The sequence below is a fragment of the Apteryx mantelli genome, chromosome 2, assembly GCF_036417845.1.
Source record: "Apteryx mantelli isolate bAptMan1 chromosome 2, bAptMan1.hap1, whole genome shotgun sequence".
In the NCBI taxonomy this organism is placed as follows: Eukaryota; Metazoa; Chordata; class Aves; order Apterygiformes; family Apterygidae; genus Apteryx; species Apteryx mantelli.
In genome coordinates, this window is record NC_089979.1 from 167,846,275 (window position 1) to 167,871,627 (window position 25,353).

General features: G+C 43.7%; 1 protein-coding gene across 1 annotated transcript in view; it reads right to left on the bottom strand.

Moving 5' to 3' along the window:
* LOC136991344 (obscurin-like) overlaps positions 1-25,353 on the bottom strand; it is a 138,160-nt gene that overhangs the window by 57,709 nt on the left and 55,098 nt on the right. The window contains 18 exon segments of the mRNA XM_067292210.1: positions 1,055-1,342; positions 2,239-2,511; positions 4,559-4,831; positions 6,871-7,137; positions 10,058-10,330; positions 11,042-11,308; positions 12,093-12,359; positions 12,704-12,970; positions 13,717-13,986; positions 14,532-14,798; positions 16,340-16,606; positions 17,058-17,330; positions 18,521-18,787; positions 20,150-20,416; positions 21,109-21,375; positions 22,346-22,612; positions 23,122-23,385; positions 24,838-25,101. Coding sequence (XP_067148311.1) covers positions 1,055-1,342; positions 2,239-2,511; positions 4,559-4,831; positions 6,871-7,137; positions 10,058-10,330; positions 11,042-11,308; positions 12,093-12,359; positions 12,704-12,970; positions 13,717-13,986; positions 14,532-14,798; positions 16,340-16,606; positions 17,058-17,330; positions 18,521-18,787; positions 20,150-20,416; positions 21,109-21,375; positions 22,346-22,612; positions 23,122-23,385; positions 24,838-25,101 — 4,848 coding nt within the window.

The following is a 25,353-nucleotide window of genomic DNA, read 5'->3' on the forward strand; positions in this document are numbered from 1 at the left end:
TATTTGCTCTCGTTCCTGAAGAATTAAAAATTCTCAAAAAGTGTAAAGATTTTCTCTAAAATTTTTTTCTATCTTCTTTACTTTGGAAGGAGTCCTGCCAATGATGTGCTGTTTGTATGACAGTGATATTCCAAATGAAGCCAAGACAAATCCATGAAACGTGCAGATGTTCAGCTGCCATTGATGGGGACCTAAAGCACACAGCTGAGCGCCCAAGAAGGAGCACAGTCCCGAACGTCACCTGCCCCTCTGCACGTTTCACCGGGGTGAGGGGATCATTGCCCAAAACGCCTTGGAGTTGTTGTAGACAAAGTGAGCGTATGCAGAGTTATCAGGTTGCAGCTGACACCCTGGAAGCTGTTATGTTGCAAAAACATCACCGTGTGCCTGAGCCCCAAGCAAAAGGGATTTTATTTATTTATTTTTTTATTAATATAGTCTCTTCCCTTTGAGGTACTTGCTGGGGACTCTGATATCACAGATGGCATCGCAAGAAAAGAAAAGAAACATTGGAAGAGCGGCTCTCCATCTCACTGTGGCTTCCAAAGTCTCACCAACAGCCACCAAAGGAACTGTCTCCTCCAGCACTCTCCTTCATGGGGGTTATTATATAAAGATATGCAAATAGTAGAACGAGAGAGAAAGATGGGTGAAGAAGACAACACCGCCCACCCACTGTGTAGGCACCCAGGGCCTCAGCTGCACCAGACGCATTCCAGCATGCCCCTTCTGCCTCATTCCATCTGACCTCCACCAGAAAAGAAACTCATGGTCACCAGACAAAACACGGATGCAGTGCAGGCCACACGATAGCTTGATGCAGTCTGGGGAAAATAAACGTTGAGCCCTAACAACGCAGCAAGTTTTGCTTTGCAGCAGCCCAGAACAATTTTTCCAAGCTAGTTCTCCTATTCTGTGTTGGCAGCAAAGCACTGAAACACGTTGCAGAGTGGACTCTTCCAGGAGATCCCTGGAGCGGGTGAAGCAGGCATGCCATGCGAAACACAGGTCTACAGCAGCTCTCAGTCCTCCTGGGGGCACCTCTCCTTCTCACCTAGCTGCACCATTTGAGGGAAGTGCACCGGCTCACTGGCCCCGACTTTGTTTACAGCCGAGACGCGGAATCTGTAGGCTTCGCCCGGGGTGAGATGGTCCACCACAAACTCCGTGTTTGGAATCATGCCCTCGCTGCATGACTGCCAGCCAACACCTGGGATTTTCCTTTCAACGTTGTAGCCTAGGATGTCACAACCACCGTCGCTCAGTGGCTTGTACCAAGACAGAGTTACAGAGTGACTGTTCTTACTTAAAACTTCTGGTTCTTCGGGGGGGTCAGGGTGGGCTGAGGGCACAACAAAGTTCCAGGGATGTATAACATGAGCAATAGTGCTTTACGCTACAACAACCTGAGAGGCTTCTGCAAGCCACAAGAAGGAAGTGCAACGCATTCGGCACCCGTCTCAGTATGAAGCTGAGTGGCTACCTGCCTGTGACCACGACACACCTGCGCTGGACCGATCTATCTATGCTACTAATGACAAATAGTCATTTTCCAAGAGCCATCTCAGATACTTATGTCACACGTTATTATGACATTTTCCCGCTACTTTTTCCCACCCAGCTGAAAACAAGATGTGTGTATGGCATTTACTGAGTAAATGACCTGCCATCATATACTATAACAATCCAACAAATTATGGGGAAATAAGGTCAACAGCTGTCCTTCCTTATTTTTATTTTTTAATTTTGGAGACCCCAAACATTTCTTTCCACATGCAAACCTTGGGTGCACAGCTTCCTGTCTCTATTTACAGTCAAATTTTTACTTGAGTAGATTAGCACACCTCAAAGGGTTCTCTGCTGCCCCTGATAATTTTCCATGCACATGAACTCTAGTTCAGCTCCCTCCAGCACCCACATGTTTGCAGAGGGTGGTGCTGAACTCTCAGTAATCTGATTTTCATGAGATTCTATGTTACATTTTATGAAAGACTGCAGCTAAGGAAACCTGGTGATCATCTCTAGCCTGATCTAATTTTCATGTGATGAGGTGAACTTTTTCTGTTTGAAGAACAGAGTTGCCCAGGAGCAGCATCTTCTCAGCCTAAGAATGCTAGCTTGGGACATGAGAAACAAATCAGTGCAAAGCTTAGAAAATTTGATGCAGTACCTCAATACCAAAGTCTGAGATTTCAAGTGCCGTTGGGCTAGAAAGACAGAAACAATGTATGAACTTACCGATCACAGCCAACTTGGCGGATGCAATTGCTTCTCTGGAAGCAAAGGTCACCTCTCCAGAATGATGTGGTTGGGCTTTTTTCAGAATAAGTTCGTATTTATTTCCATCTGCTTGTACCTCCCAGTCCTCATTTGTTTGGATTTCTGTGTCATTGGAATACCAGGTAACTTCATTAATCGGCACCGCTTCACTCAGGACGCAGCTAAACGTAGCTTTGTCCCCTGGAGAGACTTCCACATCTCTGAGAGGCTGCAAGATCCGTAAGCGCCACCCTGCAGATAAAAACAGGTAATCAAGCCCTCGGGTACTGACATAAATGCCGGTAAGAGGTATTATGAGTATTTGTGTTGAATCTCTGGGCAGCCAGGCCTCCGAGACCAAGAAGACCATTAATAGAGAGGCTACATATGTCACTACAACAGATGGTATCCTTGGGGACTGCAACTTTCCGATACTTTCAGGAGTGAAAACCAATCCAGAAATGTCTTCCTTTTCCAAGTAGCAGAAAAATACATTGGAGAAACTTAAATGAACTTACAGAGCTTTCATTGCTGAGAGTCACACATATCTCTGACTGGAAACCGCTGCTTTCCTGTGTTTTCTTTACTGAACAATTTGTGAACGCTGCCACAAAAATGCTGGGAACAGGGCAGCCTTTGCCCTTTAGATTCAGTATCTCAGTGAGATAAGCATTTGCAAACACTCCGAAGATGCCTCTCTTCCTTACAGAGTACAAGAGGAATCGAGGACAAGTAGATTTATGCAGTTCACAGAATTGCCTGCAATTACCTAAGGTGAATCCTGGTTCTCATTCCTTGATGTAAATGGTAAATGCATAACCCAGAAGCACTGAAACAACTGACCTCCATAAAGGGTCATAAAGGAAGAGCTACCTCCCCCTTTCTCCAAAAATACAAAAATAACACAAAGTAAAAATAGCACCATGAAGTAACCATAGTTATAAAATCAAATGGAATAAAATACTAACTCAAAGATGGATTTGGTCCTCAGAGCTCAAGTGCTAGTCAAACCAGAGTCCAAACTCTCCCGAGACCCTAGAACACTAGGTCCTCAGCCTGCCGCTTTGCACATTTCTGAGTCATAAAAGGCATTTCAATTGGTTTCCTTTTTAAACCCAGATTCTCTAGCTATCACTTTTTTGCATGAAATCCCAAGAGTTACCAGAATGTGTCTATCATTTGCATGAACTCCCAAGGGTCACCAGAATGTCTGTATCACAAACCAGCTTCTTTTTGGAACTAAGTTAAACAGGAGAGGTCTAAGACAAATTGCTATTGGTTTTGTACCTAATTTGGCAACGCTTTTTAAGGAAGTAAATGAGGTAAGTGGATTTGACAGAGACTGCAGCACCACAGAGGCAGAGAATATTCATGCTGCCTGTGCAGTGTGCTCTTGTTGGATAACTAGTGCCGAAGTGTATATATGGGTGTGCGCCCCAGTCACCGGGACTGGAGAATAGACCATAACAAAAACATCAAGAAATAATGGAGCTAAATCTACTCCTGATGCAATCAGATGCAACTGCGAAGGTTTGACAAGATTTACATTTGTTCATAGCAAGCCTCCATTTGATCTCAGAATTATCAGTACAAGCAGATGGGTTTAATGAAATGATAGATTTAATAAAATGTGACTAAGCAGAAAGCCCAAGCCAAACCTCCAGTATTCTGCAACTGATATCAAAAGTATGGGAAGTTATATTTTATGCCAAAAAATGGAAACATTCCTTGAGAATGAAAATCCTTGTCAAGAGACTCTTCTGAGCATAAGGTGGGAACAATTAGAAAACATCCCAGAAAGCAGTACAATGGAAAGGAAGTGGAAACAGGAGTGTGTTTTTTTCCAATTTTGTGATTAGGCCATATTAAATAGGATATGTAATGCTTGCACATATGGCAAGTCAGAAAGATGGGAATGCAAATGAGAGGCAGACACAAGAAGCTATCAGCACATCCGAGAAGGATTCGTCTCTAGTCAAGAGCCGAGAAAAACGCAGAGTGCTGCTTCTCTTAGTCAACGTAAGTTCCTAGAAAAGTCAACTCCACCACTATTGTAAGACAGTCATATGCTTCTAACTCATTGCTAAACGATGCTCTTTATATCCGGGTCATGACAAAAAGAACAATAAGAAAAAAGGAAAATATAAGCCACCATTCATTCATTGGTTGAGAATTAGAAGTTGGGTATGAAGCAAGCAGCTTATGCAGCTTTTCCTCTCTGCCACTCATCGCATTTCTCCGGGTCATTTGCCCTTACAAATCAAAAATTTAGGATTCCCCATAAGACCGCTTCCGTTACCTTTCACAGTCAGGAAGGCGGAGGTCACTGCGTCACTGCACATAAAAGTCACCCGGCAGCTGTCCTGGGGAGTTAGGTTCTTCAGCAAGAGAAGATGCCTGCGCCCATTTTCAAAGTAAACCATCTCCGTGTTTTCTGTAGTTTTGGCAGGCTCATCATCGATCAGCCAGTTGTAATTGTAGCACTCGGGTTTGGAAAGGTAGCATTCAAAGAGGGCTTCACCTCCTTCCACTGCTTCCACATTCTCCAGGCCCTGGACGATGCTGTTCTTGGCTAGTGGAGAAGGAGAACCATTAACAATATTAATTGTGTGGCTATGCATAGCTGAATATTGACAAGCCTTGGAGCACTGCTGATTCCCATTGCTGGAAAGCTGATGGAAAGGATATGGATGTGATAAAGTATGCTTGCGGCTTTAGCTGCTAATTTCAACCACGCTCTAACACAGTGCTATATTCAAAACCGTTTTCAGTTGTGAGGTAGCTTAAAAATAATGAAAAACCTCTAGAAGCTCTAGCGTTTCATCTAGGCTTCCTCCAGAAACCTGACTTCTGTCTTTATGAATCAAGAAAAAAAACGTTGGTGTTTATATGAATCAAGCCAATATTCAATAGGAAGTGATAGTACGGGGACATAATCAGATTCCTTCCGTCCCCAAACAGGAAACATTTCCCTCAGGTCTCCCAGGCAGGCACAATTAACATCGTAACTAACTGGGGAAATTTGAATCAACTGACAGCTTATGATAAATTCTTCCTACCTTTCATGCAAAATAAACGCATCAAGAGAATATTACAGCTGGCAAAGCTATAGGGACTGCCAACTAAGTTAACAAACCATTTCGCCAGTCCGCTTCTAGGAAACACATGAAAAATCAACATCTATGTAAACTGTATTTTCTGAATTATTACAAAAGCCTTATGACAATATATTAGGTTTATTTTCTCCTGCACGTGTGAGGCGAATCGTGTGGCCAGAAACATGCACAGTCACTGCAATTGCATGCATTGGTTGGCATTTGTACATAAGCAATCAGCCTGGGGCACAACTAAATGTGGGCTGCTGCACCTGGATAAAATTTGTGCCACACCAAGCACATGCACAGATTATGTGCATATAAATATAACTGACACAAACACCATAAAATGGTCATGATCGATAATATAAACCAACACTCGGAGATAGTCCTGCTCAGGATCTCTACAACCACTGTCTGGAACTGTTTGAAACATAGAAAATTAATGCTGAACTATTCCCTAGCAAAAAATAAAAATAAAAAATAAAAAAAATGTATGAGTTACTAAAAAGATTTCCATATTTTATAATACTTAGGGAGAACAATAAAGGTTTTTCAACTCCTTGCAGAATGTATAAAGTATGTTAGGATCAATCCCAGCTGTTTCTTCGAGTACTTTCTGAGTCCTAGTTTCCCTATGCATAAAAAGTGGATCCTATCTCCTCTTTTGGATTATACTCATTAATATCTGCTAGCTGTTTTTAATTCCTAAAATGGAAGGCGCTTATCAAAGTACAAAATACTATAATAAATAATACTCTGCTCCTACACTCACAATTAATTAGGCAGAAAGAACAATTTTGCCTAACAAACCATGATAATTCAGAAATCAGACCAGAACCACTATGACTGCTGATCATATTAGTTCACCTGGTGACTGAAAACAAAAATTCCTTATGCAGACATCAGAAGTAAATTATTAGACACCCGTATAAAATATATAACTATTGTTATTTTTTTACTTGCTGTTTCTGGGGCCCTCACAAATGCTGTTTACAAGTAGGAAGGTATTTCCTGAGTGATCAGTGTTTGAAATAAGTAAAATACCGAACTAGATTAGCTGCAGTTGACAATAACTGAAAATAACATTAAATTCCCCTCTCTCCATTAGTGACTGGTTTTAAAGAAGTGCAGTGCATGTAAAAACCACTCTGTAACAGCAAAAAGTATTCTCACTATTCCTTTGGACCAACATTATATCTGCGATATCACAGTAACTCAGCAGACATCCCATTGCACTGAGGATGGAGCCAAATGCGGTTCATCGGAGAGGAGGTATGATACATAATCGATATAATAAGCGAGCATTAATTAGAACTAAGCTTCTGTGAAGTGTCGCAGTTTCCCATTCAGTTCCCATTAACTCCCATCCATTTTTAGCACTGCTATCAATACTGGAGCGAACACCAAAGAACGGGTTCTGACGTGTCGCTTATTGTGAGACGCTTCCATGATTTTTTCCACCTTTTATATTTGGGACCCATGATAGTCTTCCTCTTTGTCTGGAAGACCTCACCTTGAACATCAAGTGCAGCCACCACTTTAGTGCCTTCAGCTTCACAAGAATAGATGCCAGTGTCTTCTGGTACCGTAGGTTTAATTTTTAGCATGCTTACATTCCAGTCCTGCACGATAAGGACTCGCTGCCCATCTGCATGTATTTCCTGATCATTTTTCTTCCATATGGCGTGCACTGGCCTAGAATATTGGCATATGAACTCTGCTGTGCCATCTTCATCAACAGTTATATCCTGCATGGGACTGACCACTTCAATGGTTGGATCTGTCAACCAACACGTCAGGAGGGACATGCATTAGCGGATCCTCAAGGAAATAGCAACCTGGAGATTTTTGACAAGTACAGAGTTGGAGGAAGCAGGCCGAGGGAGAGTGCAAGCAAGAAGCCGACCGGGCACACCAGGGATTAGCGGTTTAGTCTTTGCTTGGGTCAGCAGCAAGCAGGATAAAGCAAAACTGGTGCATTAGAATGTAACTAGCACACCGGAAAATGGACCAGCAGCAGTTAAGGCCTGCACTTTAACAGTCCTGACCACGAACTTCCGTGCAGAACATCTGCTGGCACTCCTGCCATCATTCGTTTTCCTCTCGGCCCTGGTGAGACTCTCTAGCCTAAGCAGTGCTGGATGTGAAACACTTCTGCTTCCCAGAACATTTCAAGGGCGCAAGTCTGAGATGGAGGAGCGCAGTGGATGATGGGCTGCCTTGACTGATTTGGGCAAAAGAAAGACATCAGCATTGTTCAGTGGGACTGGGGGAAGGGGCTTGAAAAGGCAAGCTCCAGCGGAGAGCCCACTCACAGCAGCATGCGGAGCAAAGCTCCTGGACAGCTCTAACAAGGAAGGGCACTGCACAGGGAGGAGGTACTTGCTCTTTTAATTAGCCCTCTGCCAGAGGCATAGGTTTGGGAAAAATAAGAAGCTTTTCCTTTTCACCAGCTGATCTGTAGATCAGACATCTGTCTGGAATGCTCCTCCTGAAGCTCTGTGCATTGGGCTGAGGGATTTCCAATGTTACTGGCAGACCTTGGGAAGCAAAGATAGCTTGGGAAACGTCTCTCGGCATTTCGTTGCAAGGCTTGATCCTGCTCTCTAAGGCTCCCTCTGCCACCCTGTGTGTGTGCGTGTGTGTGTATGGAGAGGAGGCATCGATGGCAGATCCTGGAGACTGAAGGACTCCAGGAAGGACTGAAGAAGCAAGAAGATCTCTGTGCAATTGGGGGACTACACCACCATCCCCATAAGATGGAGAAATATGCTCCTCACCGTCAGTGTCACCACTGGTTCCAAAAGAAGGAGACTGTCCTTTTCTCACTGCCCCACCGCTGAGCTAAGAGCTTGGTGGCCCTGTTCTCCCCCTCAGCATGACAGGAAGCACCCTGGGCCTTGGGGTACACTGGGGCCTGTAATCCTCACCCCTGCTCAAGGGGGTCAGAAGGAGAGGGCAGCTCTTCCAACCTTCTCCATTCCCCCGCTGCCCAGCCATGCTGGGACAGCGAACAGATGCAATTGTAGGACAACGGCATTGTGAAAGCCAAAGAAGAAAAGCTGTCATGAGATCTTGGTCATCATAGAATAGATATCCCGTTATAAGCACGCCAGGAGAATAGGGTTAGAACCACGGCACTAAGAGAGACGACCTGTTGCCTGATGAAGAACCAGCCACAGACAGCTAGATAGACTGAAACACACATAGCTTGAGGATGGATCTTTAAATTTCTGGACAAAGTAAAGTGCAGGAAATTGACTGTTAATACAAGCACAGTTAGAATTTCACTAGTGCTTTACTTTCCTATTAAATCAAGTGTTATTGAGCAGAGCACCATAACTGGGGTGTTTTTTAAAAGGTCTTCCTCATCCTAATCCAGTTAGAGTCATATAATACTGTGACTCGGTTCACATTAAAAAAAAAAAATCTTTACTTCAGCAGAAGCACAATATATCCACATACATGTTTGTACTAGCATGAGCTTTGGGCGTTAGACCTCTACAATTCTGTGATTCTATGAAATTAAAACTTCTCAGGAGCCCTTTATCTGGCTGAATATCTAACAGCACATTTATTTTTAATTTATTTTCTACATCCACTGGAGCTCTTTGCCTACAGCGCTCAGAACTAGATTCTGTCTCTGGAAATACTGAAGTCAAATTTGATGGCAAATGGACATGTGATTTCTCATATTTACACACTGTCTCGCTGCTGCACCATTCTGATATTAGATATAAATGATCTGGCATTTCTTCTCCTCAGAGAGCAAAATTTTCTGAAGGTCCAACAAGGGACACATCAGACTGACAGGGAAGCAGATAACAATTCCTGACTACAATTCCACATTGTGGACAATCCATGCTACGGTGAATAATTATAACACAGAGGAAGACCTGAACAAAGAGAACATTTCATCTTTTACGCCTCCTTACATACTAAACCTAATATACAAATCCCTTTCCCAAGTGAGGAATAAGTGCTATTTTGGTCTGAAAAATAACAGCTTTTCCAGATGGCTATAAAAGGACTGCATGTGAAGTAACTTGCTTTACCATAAAGTCTGGAGCTCAGTGTTATTTGCAGTTTGTGGCTACCCTTACCAAATGAGGAAAATATTCATTCAACAGACAACAAAGCTTTGCCAGCACAGCGCTAACTGTTAGTATTCAACCATTAGCAATCAACTGCTGGGGCCCACTTTGCCACCGTGCTACTCCGCGGTCATACCAGCGGCTTCCAGAGGAGCTCTGGAGCCACCAGTGCATGAGCCCAAGATCTTGACTTGGGAATATGTTGAGCTTAGTATATAGTGACAGTATCCAAGCTATGGTACAGCACAATAGCGAATTACGTGAACTTCTGGCCATGTGTTTTGTGGTATTATAAAAACAGCTTGGTGGGAGAATCAGGTAGCTGCACAGTGACCAAAGCACAGCCTCTTCTCCTGAATAGGTCCAGCTCTACTGAGATGTCAGGTGAAAGCAACAGCCCTGACCCTGCAACCTTTCCTCACCTGCATCATCCAAAAAGCAGATGTGGTTGTACCTACAAGACATGAGTACGGGTAGAAGGCTGCAGGACTGCTGTGTCAAAGAGGAATTTTGGAGACATTTAGTAAGGGTAGCCAGGAAGGCAGAAGCACTAGCACACTGAGCAATTGTGGAGGTGGCCATTTGTGTCTTCTCACAATGAAATACCTTTGACTAATAATTTAGCTGAAGATATAAGGGACCCCGCTCTGAAGGTGACAGTGCCTGAGTCATGGCACGCCACATCCTTTAGGGTTAGAGTGTGGACTGTCCCGTCCTGCTCAGAGATTTCTGTCACAAAGTTGTTGTGAAGGGGAGATCCATCAAGCCACCACTGTACATTCTTCACGCTCGGGCGTGAGAGCTCGCAGGTGAACGTGGCTGTCTCACCCACAAAGACGTCTGTGTTCTTTAAATCAGAAACTATGACTGCTGCTTCTTCTGTATAACAGAGCAAGAGAAGGCGCCAAAGGAAAACAAAAGCATAAACATATACATGTTCCTTCCAGTAGGAATAACCTAAGCGACAGTGCAAGTTGTCCAGGAAAATTAAATTTGTAATGCTTGTTCTGGGGAAAAAAAGACCTTAAATTTCTTTCAAGGGTTTAAAAAACACCTTCCATCCTTCACCCGCTTGCAAATGAAGTATGTTTGTTTGTCTGCAAACACTGTTTCATTGAAAGAACACTATATTTCATGACTAGTTCCTACCTGACTGTCCTGTGTGTTGCAGCCATCTGCATTGACATTGTATGCAGTCGCAGGCAGAAAGCTAGCTTAAGATTTAAATGGGGTATTTATTTAAACTGCTTTAAAAGATTAACAGAAATATCAACAACAATTGAAGCCATAATCAATCATAACAAGAAATTCAGTATTTTTCATAACAGTTACTCCAAACAAATAGTATTTCAACAGCACCATCTGCTATTGTACACAGTATGGTCAGTGCTTTGAACCGCATTCACCTATAAACGCTGGTCCAACCTCAGCATGGATGTAAATATTTACATCTTCCCTGAAATCAGGAGAGAAAAGAATGGAGTTTCAGCTGTTTCCACCTGAGACAAGTTTGGTCTGTTACTGTCAAAGATACCGGAGTGAGAAATTCTGGCAGAGAAGTCGGAGCATTTTCATCCCATTTCATCTTACCTTGTACATACACAGAACCTGTGGTGATCTCGTATCCGGTGCTACAAGTGTAATCCCCGCAGTCGTCAGGCTCCACGCCGTGAATGATTAGCTCAGCGATGCTGCCTTTCAGTTTCATCTCATATTTGTCACTGGGCTGAATGACCGTCCCTCCTTTTCTCCACTCAACAGGCGCGTCCGGCTTGGAGATCTCGCAGTGCAGGACAGCCGTTCCCCCTTCTTCGGATTCCACGTTTTTCAGCTCCTCCTTAAACAGCACCGGTAGCACTGCAATGGAGAAGCAGACACAGCAGTGACTCAGGGCTAAGCGACACGCTTGCAACTCCTCCGGCTTGGCAGGTCCCAACTTTCTGAACCACAGCTTGCCCGCTGGGAACGCCACGTCTGCGGCAGGGCTTTTGAGTTCTGCCGCGGCCAAACGCTCATGGAGATCAGCCACTGACACCGTGATGGGACACCATTGCTGCTTCATCTAGGATCGCTGTGGGTCACAGGCCATCTAAAGGGCTTCATGTGCGCACACCCACAATTTTCAGTGTAACCAGTTAGAGGGACAACAGCACAAATCACAGTGTTTGGACATTTAATTGCTGAAACCACTCATTCTGAGCAGAACACCGGCTGTGACAGCTCAACACAGGGTCTAAAAGCAAGATCTTGTCGCCTGAGTTAAAAGACACCGTACTCTTAGTATAAACCTAATAAAACTATATAAAAGCCCATTCTAAGCATAGAGAAATACTCCAGTCTCTCTTATTATCAGGTGGCAGGCAAGTTTCCTAAATGCTCTTGTACATACCCTCCATGAGCAGCAGCTGCAGTTTTGTTCCCAACTCTCACAGTGAGATCAAAATTGCAACTGCAGAAATTGAACTGGGTTTAAAAGACACTAGATTCTTTGAAGAACGGATTGTGGATCAAACCCTGTCCTGTTGTAATTCCCAGGCACAGAGCATTAACGATAATGCAGTAATAAGGCTTCCATTTCACCTTTGTGGAGGACAGCCACAGACAAAACTTCTCTGCCCCCAAGCAAGGGTCATCTTCTTACCTTTGACTTGCAACGATGCAGAGGTCTGCTGATCCCCTGAGTCACACGTGTATTCGCCAGCATCCTGAGCCTCAGCACCATAGATAAAGAGCTCAACACATGTCCCCTCTTGCCTGATCTCATACTTGTCACTTGCTTGCAACACCTTATCTCCTTTCCTCCACTCCACAGGAGCATTAGGTTTTGTCAGCTCACAGTGCAGCATGGCCGTGCGGCCTTCCTCCACTTCTTCATTTTTCAGCCAGTGTTTGAAAAGCACAGGCACCGCTTGAAGTGCAAAGAGGAAAAGAAAGCGTAAAACAAAAACAGAAAGTGGAGGAAAGTTTTATTTTTAAGGTACTGCTAAGAACCAAAATGGTAACGGCATTCATGAAGTTCACGTACAATTCTGCTGTATTTTCCTGAAGGACAGCTGCTGGGGGCAGGAATGTCTAGGTCTAAGCCAGGTGGAATTGCTCATACTACATGGGCTCCAGCACCCTTGACAAACTGCGTGGTGTCCACGGACTCGCTCTAGTACCTCAATGTCTTTCTAGTACTGAGGAGCCCCCAAAATGGATACAGTACTCCAGCTGTGGTCTCACAACTGCTGAGCAAAGAGGAAATCATACCTTTAACCTCTAGTCTGGCAGTGGTCTTCCCATCAGCTGTATGGCAGCTATAGTCCCCTGAGTCCTCGCGGTTCAAATCGTAAATGACCAGTGTGTGCACATTCCCCTCCTGCTTGATGCTGCACTTCTTGCTGGAGTGGATTGCAGACGTGCCTTTCTTCCACTCCACCGGGATGTCAGGCTTGGAGACCTCACAGGACAAGTGAGCTGTGCCACCCTCCTGCAGATCCAAGCTGCGGAGCTCCTTTACAAATGTGATGGGAGCAACTGCGGGGAAAAAGCACACAAACAGTGATGCAGCTGCATAATCCAGCATCACTCCCAAATGCTCTCTGACAGGTGACCATAAGAAATCGTAACATGTCACAGTCAAATTGTCAGATTTTTTTTTTTTGTTCCATTGCTAGAAGAAAGGCCAGGACAAATTTAGATCTCATGCAGGTGCCAGTGCAACTCCAGCGTCACTTCAGTTTGTTCTAACGTCTGCAGGATCAGTCCTGCCACATGGTAACAGTTTCTAGTCTGCAGCACATATATATCACTGGCTGGCTCTCTGGACATCAGAATGGGCCTGATTTAATGACTTAGTAAGCTTTTAAGCCAATGCAGAGTAAAAATATTTAATACATCACTGATTCGATGAAACGTAATGTTTGGAAGAACCTCTGACCACCCAAACAGTATCATGTTGAATTGTTTATACACATACAGCACTGAAAAGCAGTATTAATTTATATCTACGTATCTACATGTCTACATTTAATTTATATCTACATATCTACATTTTGAACCAGATCAGAGAGGAAGAAACAATATAAGCTATTGTTCTGGCCAATCTTTTAAAATCAGGAGCTCAGACATAAATATCTAACTCTTGCCTCAGTTAAGTTATCTGAATCTCACACAAGATTTCCAGAGGCCCTTCCTCCCACGTACACCTCTCCAGTAACTCAAGCAGTATTGGCAGGGCTTACCAGTACCTCCTAAACCCTTCTTTCTAGGGGATTGCTCACCTTTGACCGTTAGCTGTGCCCCCGAGGTATGCTGCCCGACTTTGAAACTGATGGGCCCGCAGTCTTCTAGTGTCACCTTCCTCAGGATCAAAGTGTGACACTTCCCTTGAACTCTGATCTCATTCATTTCATTAGACTGCAGGGGAACATCCCCCAGGAACCACTGGGCATCCTGAGTTGTCTCCCGGGACAGCTTGCATTCAAAGACTGCATCTTCTCCTTCATATGAAGCGACGTCCTTCAGTGTCTCCACTATGGTTGCTGCTGGTTCTTTACGGAAAGGTCAAAAGAGTTTGATAAATACTTTCAAATGATGTCTCCTATTTTCCTGGATTAAACATTTTGTTATGCTCATTCTTGACAATACTGCATTATCTGAAAGAACTTATGTCCACAAAGCACTAAACACTATATCTATGTGCATGCATAATTTGTGATGTTGCATACTTACAGATGCATAATGTGTGTGCCTATACACACATTAGGCACATACACATTACATGTGAGAGTCTATAAAGTATGCATGCTATACTGTATTGTGTGTACACAGGAGAAATATCTAATACACAACATTGAAAGGCAATATATATATTGTGGAAACGTTGCCAACAGCTTGTAGTGGGTGATATTAATATTAAACCACAGAATCATTGACTTAAGGCCCGGTTCCGACGTCTCTGAAATCACTCTGATCTCTTTGAAATCCCCATCGTTCTGTTTGGGCACAGGACATACTCTAGGTGTCAAATTACTTAATCGTGTGCCACTCCCATGGAAACAAACTCTGTTCAGCCCTTCCCCGCTTGAAGTCCCACCTTTCACAAGCACAGCCGCCGTGGTTTGCTGGTCCCCTGTGTCGCACAGGTACTCTCCAGCATCAGCTTTGCTCAAGTTGCGAATTGTCAGCTCAGCCACAGAACCATCTTGGCACATTTTGTATTTGTCACTTGGCCACAGCACTGTCCCAGCCTTCTTCCACTGCACAGTGGCATTTGCTTTTGAGATTTCACAGCTCAGAGTGATAGTACCTCCTTCTTCTGCTTGCTGGTTCTGCAGGGGTTGCGTAAAGATCACCGGCAAAGCTAAACCAAGATAATCAGAGGAAGATGTTTAAGTTTCATTGCTGACTGTATCTCACCAATTCACTCATGTGAACTTGATCCTGCTTCACAGTTGTAATCTGATTTGCTCTTTTCCCTCTATGCTTCTGAATATATGAATCTTTTTTCGGGACATATTGATAACATGTGACCATACCAAGTGAATCAATTCTGTACCATCTTTAGTATCAGTAAGCAGAAAGGCTGCTAAAGCCCTAAGTGGTACATGTAGTAAAACTGTAGCACCATTCCAAATCTCAGTTACAAGGTCTTTAAAACCCAAACAAGCAATGATAGAAAGTGCTGGATTTCCAGGAGTGCTAAGCACTTCGTGCTCCCCACTGATCTCTGGGCACTGCACACCCCGAGCATCTCTGGAAATGAGTTCCATTTTATGCAGGAGCTGTCACTGGTATGGATTCTTAAGCATCCAAGTGCCTGAAATCCTCATCACAGAACGGGACCAGTCTCTCTGCCACCCTGTCCTTGAAACGTACATTATGGAACGTTTAAACTAACACAGAGCTACCAAAAAGGTGAAGTGAAAGCCTTTTGTCACCTTTCACCACCAAGGATGCCATAGTTTGCTCATCGCCAGAATCACAGACGTAGTCCCCAGCATCCTTCAGCTGTAGGTCGTGGATGAGTAGCCCTACAACAGAGCCCATCTGCTTCATCTCGTATTTGTTGCTGGCTTGGAGCAAGACCGACCCTTTTTTCCATCTCACTGGCGCATCATGTTTTGAGAGTTCAGCATGAAGGGTCACCGTAGAGCCTTCCTTGGCTTCCTGGTTTTGGAGCTTTTTTACAAAGACTGCTGGAATGGCTGGGACCACACACAGAGACACAAAAGGACAGATACGCTCAGTACAGCTGCTTATAGGACAAATATTCAGGCACTGCTAGATCCTGGAGCTAGTGTGAGAGCAGGCAGGTACAAGCCCTTCACGAGAGAGACCTCATGGGATATTTTAAAAGACAGCATTTCACATTAATTTCATGGCCCCTATTTACATTAGTCGATCTTTTATCTCAGGAAAAGCTACGTTAACGTTGTATTTGGATCGGGGTAGATTTTTAAAAGCAGACAAACTGACACGTTACACCTGTTTTTAGGAGCCTAGACACTGAAAGTACTTTGGTGGCTCACTTCTCAGCTGCAGCTGAGTGCCCTGGTAAGTTTGAGCACTTGGACTCCGGAGCACCATTTGCCCAGGCGGGACTGCAGCTCAAAGGACAGAGGTGGTTAAGGATCAAAATTGTCTGTCTGGTCACTCAGACAGAAGCCCCTGGGATCTAGAACTGTGCAAGCAGTTATTACACCTGCATCTCTCCATGTTCATTGCTGAAGACACTTACTAGAGGATTTAAAATAACTTCTGAAAGCAAAAAGACTGCATCCTCAGCTGCTGTCTGTCAGCAAAGTTCATCGGAAGTCAAGGACAGTAGATAACATCCACACGCTAGTACTAAGTTATGAAAGTGGAATAAGTCTTTCTTAAAAACAAAACAAAACAGCTTACCTTTAACAGTTAAAGTGGCTGCTCTTTGCTGGTTTCCATTATCACAGATGTATTTGCCCGAGTCTTCTGGTTTTAAATGATAAATTTTTAAAGTATGGATTGTTCCCTCTTGCCTAATTTCATACTTGGAGCCTGGGGAAATCACTTGGGAGCCCTTCTTCCATTCCACCGCGACATTAGGCTGGGAGACCTCACAGTGAAGGATGGCCGATTCTTCTTCCTGCAATTCTGTGTCCTGTAATTTCTCCTTAAAGACTGGAGGTGGCACTGAAATTACAAACACAGCAGAGGTGAATTTACAGTCACCCATATCTTGCTTCCCTACAGTTGCAACTTACAGTTGAACAGTTAAGTATTAAAAAAAAGCTTTAACTTCTGTGTAAGATACTGGGGTGGTTAAAACAAGTGAACGGATTTTGAATGAAAGCCATTGGCAGAAGTTTCTAGAAGTTAAGGAAATACTAATAAAAAATTTTGCACATATTTTGTCTAGTTCAGATGGCATGGGGACTTTGACCAGGCAAGCAGTTTCGAAAAGGGAAGGAGAAGGACGTTTGAGAATTTCTTCTGCCTCCATATCACTCTGGAGCTCAAGCACGAGCACCCGACTACGGTGAGTTAGCAAGGAGTGAACGATGGGCAGGTTGGGCCTTGTACTGCCAGCACGCGCAAAATCAAATTGCTGCCTATTCTCTCCAGTCCTGTTCCTCTCTCTTACCTTTTACTGTGAGCATTGCTGTAGATGTGTGTGGTCCCACTCGGAAAGCAACAGCCCCAATGTCCTGCTCAGTCACCTTCCTTAACGTCAGGGTGTGAATCTTCCCCTTTTCCACGGAGATTTCATTCATTTCATTGTTTTGCAGAGCAACATCCTGCAGCTTCCATTCAACGTCCCTTGCGTTCTCATGAGAAACTTGGCACTGAAAAGTCACGTCGTCCCCCTCAAACACCACCATGTCCTTTAGGCCACTCACAATGGTCACGTCAGGCTCTGCAAAAAGTCCAGGGTTCAGTAGTCAAGCCACGAAAGCCAAAGTGTGGACCAAATCATAGAATTATAAAATAACATAGGCTGGAAGGGACCTCTGGAGGTCACCTGATCCAACCACTGCTCAAAGCAGGGCCAACTTAGAGGAGGTTGCTCAGGGCCTCGACCAGCAGAGTTTTAAGTATCTCCAAGGATGGAGAGATCACAGCTTCTCAAATTACATATTTTGAACTCTGATGTGTGACCACTTTCAGCCAGGGGCTTCAGTGACAGCCAATATCTTTCAGGATCACTCTTTCTTTCTCTCTCTCAGAAATATGCTCCATATTTATTTTTTTAATTACTTATTGTAATCCTGTATCCTGTAATTGGGCGAATAGAGATTGAATACCAGCTTCCAAGTTCAGGATCTGGAAATCTGCTGTGTTTGCACTTCAGATTATGTTAAACACATTCAAAACTGATCCCCACCACTGCCTGTTTTCAAACAGAACTGCATATACTCTGTGCTGCTGCTCCAGTCTGCCTGGGTATCAGGGAGGCACCGTGCCCTCAGCAGGGCCAACAGGGTCAGCGGGAGCAACGGGCTTTTGCATTTCAGTTTGCGTCCTGCTTCTATCACAGCTGGGCACTTGCAGATCTGTGCAAAGATCGCACAGCCTGCAACGAGGCAGAAGCTACACCCTGAATCTCGTGGGCAATACTGAAGGGGAAGAAACACAGTCCTCACTTGAGCAAATACAATAGAGATTTATACAACGGAGGTCACCCTACGTGTGAAAAGGGGTGCAGTTGGGCATAGTATATAGAGCATCCATAATATATAGAGCAGCCTATAGAGTGGCTAGAAGTGATTGTTCCACATTAGTGACCCAGTCTGAAAGACAGCTCTGTCTGTAATGAATTAGGGCCAGATGCAGTTGGCAGGTGACTGGAAGCTGGGGACGACCCATCTGATCACTCACATGATGTCGAGCAAACGTTCAAAGCCACATGAGCAGAAACTTACAGCTGCCTCATCCTCTCCGGGCCCCCAAGCAAACCAGTGCATTTATTCACTGATCATAATAAGATTTTGTATGGCTTCATGATACCCCTCCTGTACTCTGTGTGCATTTATTACAACAGTAACATGTTGCAAAATCTTAGCACGTTGAACTGAAAATCCCCTTGCCCCAGTAAACGGCTCTTGCCTTTCACAGTCAGCTTTGCAGAGGTTGTCTCATCCCCAGCCTTGCAGGAATACTCTCCGACGTCGCTAGGCTCCAAGTGGTGGATACGCAGTTCGCGGAGGGTGCCGTCCTGCCACATTTCATACTTGGAACTTGGGCGAAGCACGACTCCATCTTTGCTCCACTCCACCGCTGCTTTGCCTACGGTGATCTCACAGCGCAGCCTGGCCGTTCCTCCCATTTCCACTTGCTCGCTCTTCAGCTGTTGCTTCAGCCGAGGTTTGATGGCTGCAAAGTTGAGAGCAATTAATGCACAACCCATTAGCTTGAATGTACGAATGTGGCTTCTGCCCAGCTCAGCACAAGGAACCTGGGCTCTGAAGCTGCAGAACAAATTTGCATTTGGTGATTACGTGATAATGACAAAAAAAATTTTTTTTATTCTGTATATCTAGAAAAGGAGCGGATCAGACAGCTCCTCAGATGTGTTCACTTCTCAAAGGCAAGGGCATCCACCTTGTAACAGTACCTTTCACACAACTTATCTTGATCCTGAAAATTCTCAAATGGATTAATCACAGAATCACAGAATGGTTGAGGTTGGAAGGGACCTCTGGAGATCATCGAGTCCAACCCCCCTGCTCAAGCAGGGTCACCTAGAGCATGTTGCACAGGATCGCGTCCAGGCGGCTTTTGAATATCTCCAGAGAAGATCATCAAGATCATGTCTAAGCAGAATCTGGTACTTGATGACTAAAACGAATTTAGACTAAAACTAGTCTAAATCTGTTGATGTTATGGAGATACTCCTCACTTCCAACACTATAAACAATGTAAGCAAATGCTTTATTTCGCTGCTGTCTTTCCAAGACCCTAGACTGTCAACAGTAAGTCCTTCCAGCGCATGGACAAATAAATGCACCGCGCTCATTCAAACCAGGCTCAGACAACAGCTTGGCATCAACAAAAGCGAGAAGGGAATATCCATCCCATGTGCATGAGCAGTTGAGAAAAGGGGAATTTCAGTGCTTGTGGTTCTCCTATCTAGCTCCTGTTGCGATATATCTAAAGCAAGCACAGGACTCCTAGGTGAGCCAGCAGCTGCTTTCCTGGCTCAGATTCAGCCACCAGGAGTTTGAAAAGCTGTGGCTCAGATCGAAAACACAAGTTCCAGCCAACAAATGAGACAGTCACAAACCTTTCACAGACCATGATTAGCAACACACATTATTCCTGGTTTGTTTAAATGCACGATGTTTTCAGGATTTTCATGAGAGGACAATGAAAAACAGAAAGCAATACAAAACAACACACTTTTGTAACTGGCCTATGATTAATTATTGATCCAGCTGAACCAGTAATTAATGCAAAGCGCCAAAAATAAAGATCTATTAGAATTTCAAAATCCCCATGATGCAAAGTTTCTTGCTTTTATTAATAGTAGAGGAATGAGCCTAGATACTGTGCCTTATAGACTTAAATAGACATTCTCTGAATCCCTTCCAATAAAATTCATTTCTCCATCTTCTGATTTATCACTGAGCACCTGCTTGGCTCTTTATCTTACTTTTGGAAGGACTTAACAGAATATCAACCACACAATTGCACAAAACCCTTCTAGCCTCTGCTCCATTTTGGTGCAATGCTAACCATTCACTCTGAGGACTGCTGTGCTCTGCTGGTCTCCTGTATCACACGTATAATCGGAGGCATCTTCTGGTTCTACATTGTGGATCACGAGTTCCGCTATGCGACCGTTTAAACTAATGTCATATTTGGCACATGGGAAGAGCTCCATGGTGCCTTTCCTCCACTCCACAGTTGCCTTATCCTTTGTCAGCTCACACTGGAATTTCACTGCAGCTCCTTCTTCCACATCCTTGTCCTTGAGCTCCTTTTTGAAAAGGACTGGCAAGGCTAAAAGAAGGGGAAAAAAAGAAAAAACAGGAGCCTGAGTCATGTCCTGCTTACCATGTCTAGACTGACTTTCAGGGGAACAAAGTTACTGTGATTTTCAAGCGCTACATTCCCAGGCAGGATCCATGTTTTCTAGTTTGCCTGGAGCTGGTAACAGATCTTGCTGCACCAGAAGCAGACATCTGCACCTAAAAAGTTTCTTTCCTGTATTCCTTGGGTCAAATCCTTTCCAGGGCTGAATTATTTGAATGAACTTATCCTTTGGTTGATCTCAAAGATCTCAAAAGAAAAAAAAATACAGAAAACTCCACGGACAGCCTTGAGAAATCAGAAAGGTAGTTAGGAGTCTCTTTCCAGGATTTGGAAGAAAATCCTTTTTTAAATACATAAGTCACATGTCACGTGAAATGTCCAGACATTATGCTAAAGCCTTGTTCTTCCTTTAATCTCTCCCAAGCTGTAAGGCTAAAAAGTGTTTCTTCTTATAACCCAACACACCAATGCAGCACTGGAATAACAAAGTATCTTCCTCTTCCATTCTCGTTTAAAAAAAAAAACAAACAAACTGGTGCATCAGATGCAAAGGGAAGTATTTATGGGCAAATATTATGCACTTCAAAATAATCATATTCAAGCTGTTGCTTTGTGTGGGATGATATCTACTGCTTTATGAATCAGCTCACACCACCTACCTTTCACATTTAAAGATGCCTTTGTTTCCTGATCCCCACTATCACAGCTGTATTCTCCTGTATCTTCTAATTTGAGATTATGTATTAAGAGCTCTACCAAGCACTCCCTCTGCCTCATTTCATATTTCTGGCTGGGCTGCAGCTCCACTCCTCCTTTCTTCCATTCCACTGCGGCACTGGGTTTTGACAGCTCACAACAGAACGTAGCTGTACTTCCTTCCTCAGTTTCCTTATTTTGAAGGGGTTGTTTAAATGTGACAGGCAGGGCTGCAAAATGTGAGAGGTAAATGTTTTAACAGTGCTTTACTCCTGAACGGACCCAATCCTACCATCGTTCTTCAGAAACGGTCTGTTCTCCTGATTCCACAATCCTTGGGCTGCAGCTCTCTTTCTTGGTAGCATCCTTCTTGAATCATTAGGTGAAACAAGAGGCGAGGACAGATTGTGAAATTAGGGACACAGTTGGTCTCACAAAGTGGTCCACCGAATGGTCTCCACGCCAGTGTCTCCACGCCAGCTAGGGATGGTTTAGTCAAAGAACACGGGGACACAGCGGGATGCTCTTTCTCTTACATGGACCCTTGTTCTTCCTTAATAAACATCTGTGAGTTTGCAATATTTGGCTGACAGACTTGATCCCCAAATAAAACTTCTGCCAACATCTAAAAGACCAAGTCAGCACTCAAGAACAGGAATAGATAGCACAGTAAGATGAAAATAAGACAACAAATGGAAGAGGAAGGGGAAATTCAGACTTCAGAAAAGATCTTGCTCAATTTGGAAGAAAGGGCTGAGGAAAACCCATGAGGACACAGCTGTTTACACTCAAAGTTCATACGTGAGGCTCAAAGCCTCAAGTAATAATACTGCGCATTCAGAACATGTTACAGAAATCCTTTAGCCACAGCTCTGCCCAGTCGTTGCATCCCTTAGGCCTACCAAAGCCATGAACAACCATTCCCCAAATTCCCATATGCAGCCAAACTCCCTGCACTCAGAGGGCATAAGGATTCATTATATTTTGACATCCTGGCAAGGTTTAATTGCTTTGATGCTGATTAATCATTCCAGATACTATAAGCAGAACCCTTCTACCCTGACCATGTGTCAGGCTCAAGTCGAATATGTATGCTGCTATCGAAGATCAGCAACAAAGCAAATAAAGAGCAGTAGGGATCATTGAGAGACGCTCCTTTCACTCCGTGTTTACTGAGTCAAGGGTCAGCACTCTGCCTACCATGCACAGTGACTGCAGCCGTTGTCTGCTGATGTCCAGAGTCACAGGTGTACTTTCCTGAATCTTTCAGTTCTAAGTCATGAATGACCAGCTCCGTAGTGGAGCCCTGCTGCTTCATCTCGTATTTCAAACCAGGGTAGAGAATAATATCTCCTTTCCTCCACTCCACTAGAGCATTGGGTTTGGTAAGCTCACACTTCAGTGTTACTGTACCACCTTCTTCTGTATTGGCATCTTGAAGCTCTTGTTTAAAAAGTGCCGGCAGGGCTATAAAATAGAAACATAACTTGCAACATACTGCAAATTGGTTTTGGGAAAGAAAAAATAGAAAGAAATTGCAAACACCAAAATAGCTTTTTGCAGATGGATCTAAACATCAAAGCTCTAAATCCAAACTACAAGGTTATTTTCCCTGAGAGGTAATAGGAATATCTGCAGAACAAAGTTGTTGATTTCAAGAAGTCACATTGGCCAGCAAGTATGTACAGGCTTCATCTAATCTAAGACCTAAAGGCAGCAGAAGATTTTGCCAACTATAAAAGTAATTGACGTGTCCTGATCACTGAAGAGGTCTTCTACAGATCTGCAGGAGGGCGCAGAAGAATATAGCACAGCATTTTCCAGTATACACAGCCTGGAGATCATCAAAGACAAGGAATACTATTTCAAATAAATGGAACTTCAGTTAATAAGGCTGGACAAACAGAGATAGAAAACAGAACACCTGACAGGAGAGGACAGACTTTTCTAGTCAGGAAAGAGGAGATAATTTTTACCCTGGACTGTTAACACAGCTGTAGACTGGTGCTCTCCACACACACAGGTGTAGTCTCCTGCATCCTTCTCAGCTATTTCACGAATCATCAGCTCTGTCTTGGTCCCTTCCTGCCTCATTTTGTATTTCTCACTTGCTTTGAGGATCCGCTGGTCTTTCCTCCACTCCACAGGAGCAGCTTTGGTAAGCTCACAGTGCAGAACAACATCTTCACCTTCTTTTGCTTCCTTGTTCATTAGCTCGTCCTTAAAAAGTGGTGGCAGGGCTAAAGGATGCAACACGGACAAGTGGTCATCAGAAAAGCAGAATTCAAATCCCAATTTCTTTTTGGTACTTGGGATTATTTCCCCTTATGCCTCCCTTTTTCAGCCTATTCTAAACTTGCTTAGCAATAGCCAAGTTCAGAAACTCTGAAAGGATCCTTCTTCAAGCGTGATGCGAGCATGGTTTCACTTACCATCAACAATTAATTCCCTGACTGTCTGCTGCTTTTCATAGGGAAAAAGCAATACAGAGATACACAGTTCTACTGGATACAGTAGCATTTTACTTACATAGGTATGATTTTACTTAGATAGGTATGATTTCCAGGAGGCTGGTAGAGCAATTTTGTTTGTTTGACTGAAAACTATATACATGAAAGCATCCAGAGTTCAAAAGAAACCTATTTCTATTTTGAGATTGAAGTCTGAAGGGCCATAACATGCAACGGGAGAATTTCAGGTTCTCACTTTCCCATTTTGGAAATCTGAGCCGAAGGAAGAACAAACTACAGGAACATTAACCTCAAAGAAACTAATTCTTAACATCTAAGCCACAAACCTGCCTTGTGCACAGCTAATATTAATGGGGAGGGAGTGCAAACACAGACCACTTCTCAGACAGGTCAGAAAAAAAGCATGTTTCAGGAAAGCCCAGGAGAGAGTTAGAAGTTGCTGGAAAAAGCTGGTGGGGACAGAACTGGGTCCCTTTGACCACAGTTCCTCAAAGCCAAGGAAGGTTCCTGCACTAAAACACATGCCCATTAATGAGAGGAGAGCAGAACATCAGGTAATGAGATTATTAACATAAAACAAGGATTTATTTCTGATTTGGTTTATTGGGAGCTGGTAGAATAAAGAGTGTAACTGCTGAAAACCTGTCTTTTTTTTTTTTTAATTCCTAACTGTCAAGGTAGTTTCTACTTTGCTGGTCCCCACATAGAGGTTTAGTCCCCCACATCCTTCAAACCTAGGTTATGAAATAGCATAAAGTGCTCTGAAATAGCACCTCTTATCACATTTTGCATTTATGATTTTAAAAATCTGGTGCCCTTTCTGCCAGTCCCCAGGAACAGCCATGGCCAGGTCACAGAGCAGAGTGACCTCTCCTCCCTCTTGGGCTTCCCCATCCCTCACTACTTGTTTGAACAGTGAGGAAGTGAAACAAAGGAGATGAGGGGGAAACAAGCTAGAAAATGTAAGTGCCCAAGAACAGGAAGCTTGAGAAGAAAAGAAAAAAAACCATCTCATTTCCTCCTTTTGGGGGGAGAGGGATTAATAATGCCCCCGAATTTGTGTTGAGCAAATCTTTTTCAGAAAGAAATGAGCTATGCATAGAACAAGAGAAGACAAAGGGAAAAAGCAAAGGCAGGTTACTGATCCAGGGCTGAAAGAGCTGAATTTCAGAGTGATATCTATCCATAGAGCTAGTTATTAATTTAATAGTGCCTTTTTACCATGGACTGTTAAGGTTGCTGTTGTCTTCCGGTCACCACAAACACAGGTGTAATCTCCAGCGTCTTTGACTTCTAGGTCATGAATGACCAGCTCTGCAGTAGTGCCAAGTTGTCTCATTTGATATTTGTCACTTGCTTTGAGCACTTTGGACCCTATTTTCCACTGCACGGGAGCTGCTTTGCTTAGTTCACAACACAGAGAAACTGATGCTCCTTCTGTAACTTCTTCATTTTTCAATTCTTCCTTGAAAAGCGCCGGCAGGGCTGGGAATGGAAAGTCAATACACAGCGTATTTAAACTAAGACCTCTGCAGTTTGCAGTTGGCATCAAGAACCCTTTTAATTTATGTTTAAATCTTGCCAAGTCAGGGACTTTAGTCTAGCCATTCAGGTTGAGGTTATCACTACGATGATCTGGAAAACTGAACCCAGCAGTAACAGCAGGAAAAGAAGAACTGTGCTGAAAGAAGAACTGTGTCAAAATACAAGTGGCTGGATGGATTCAAGATGTAACCT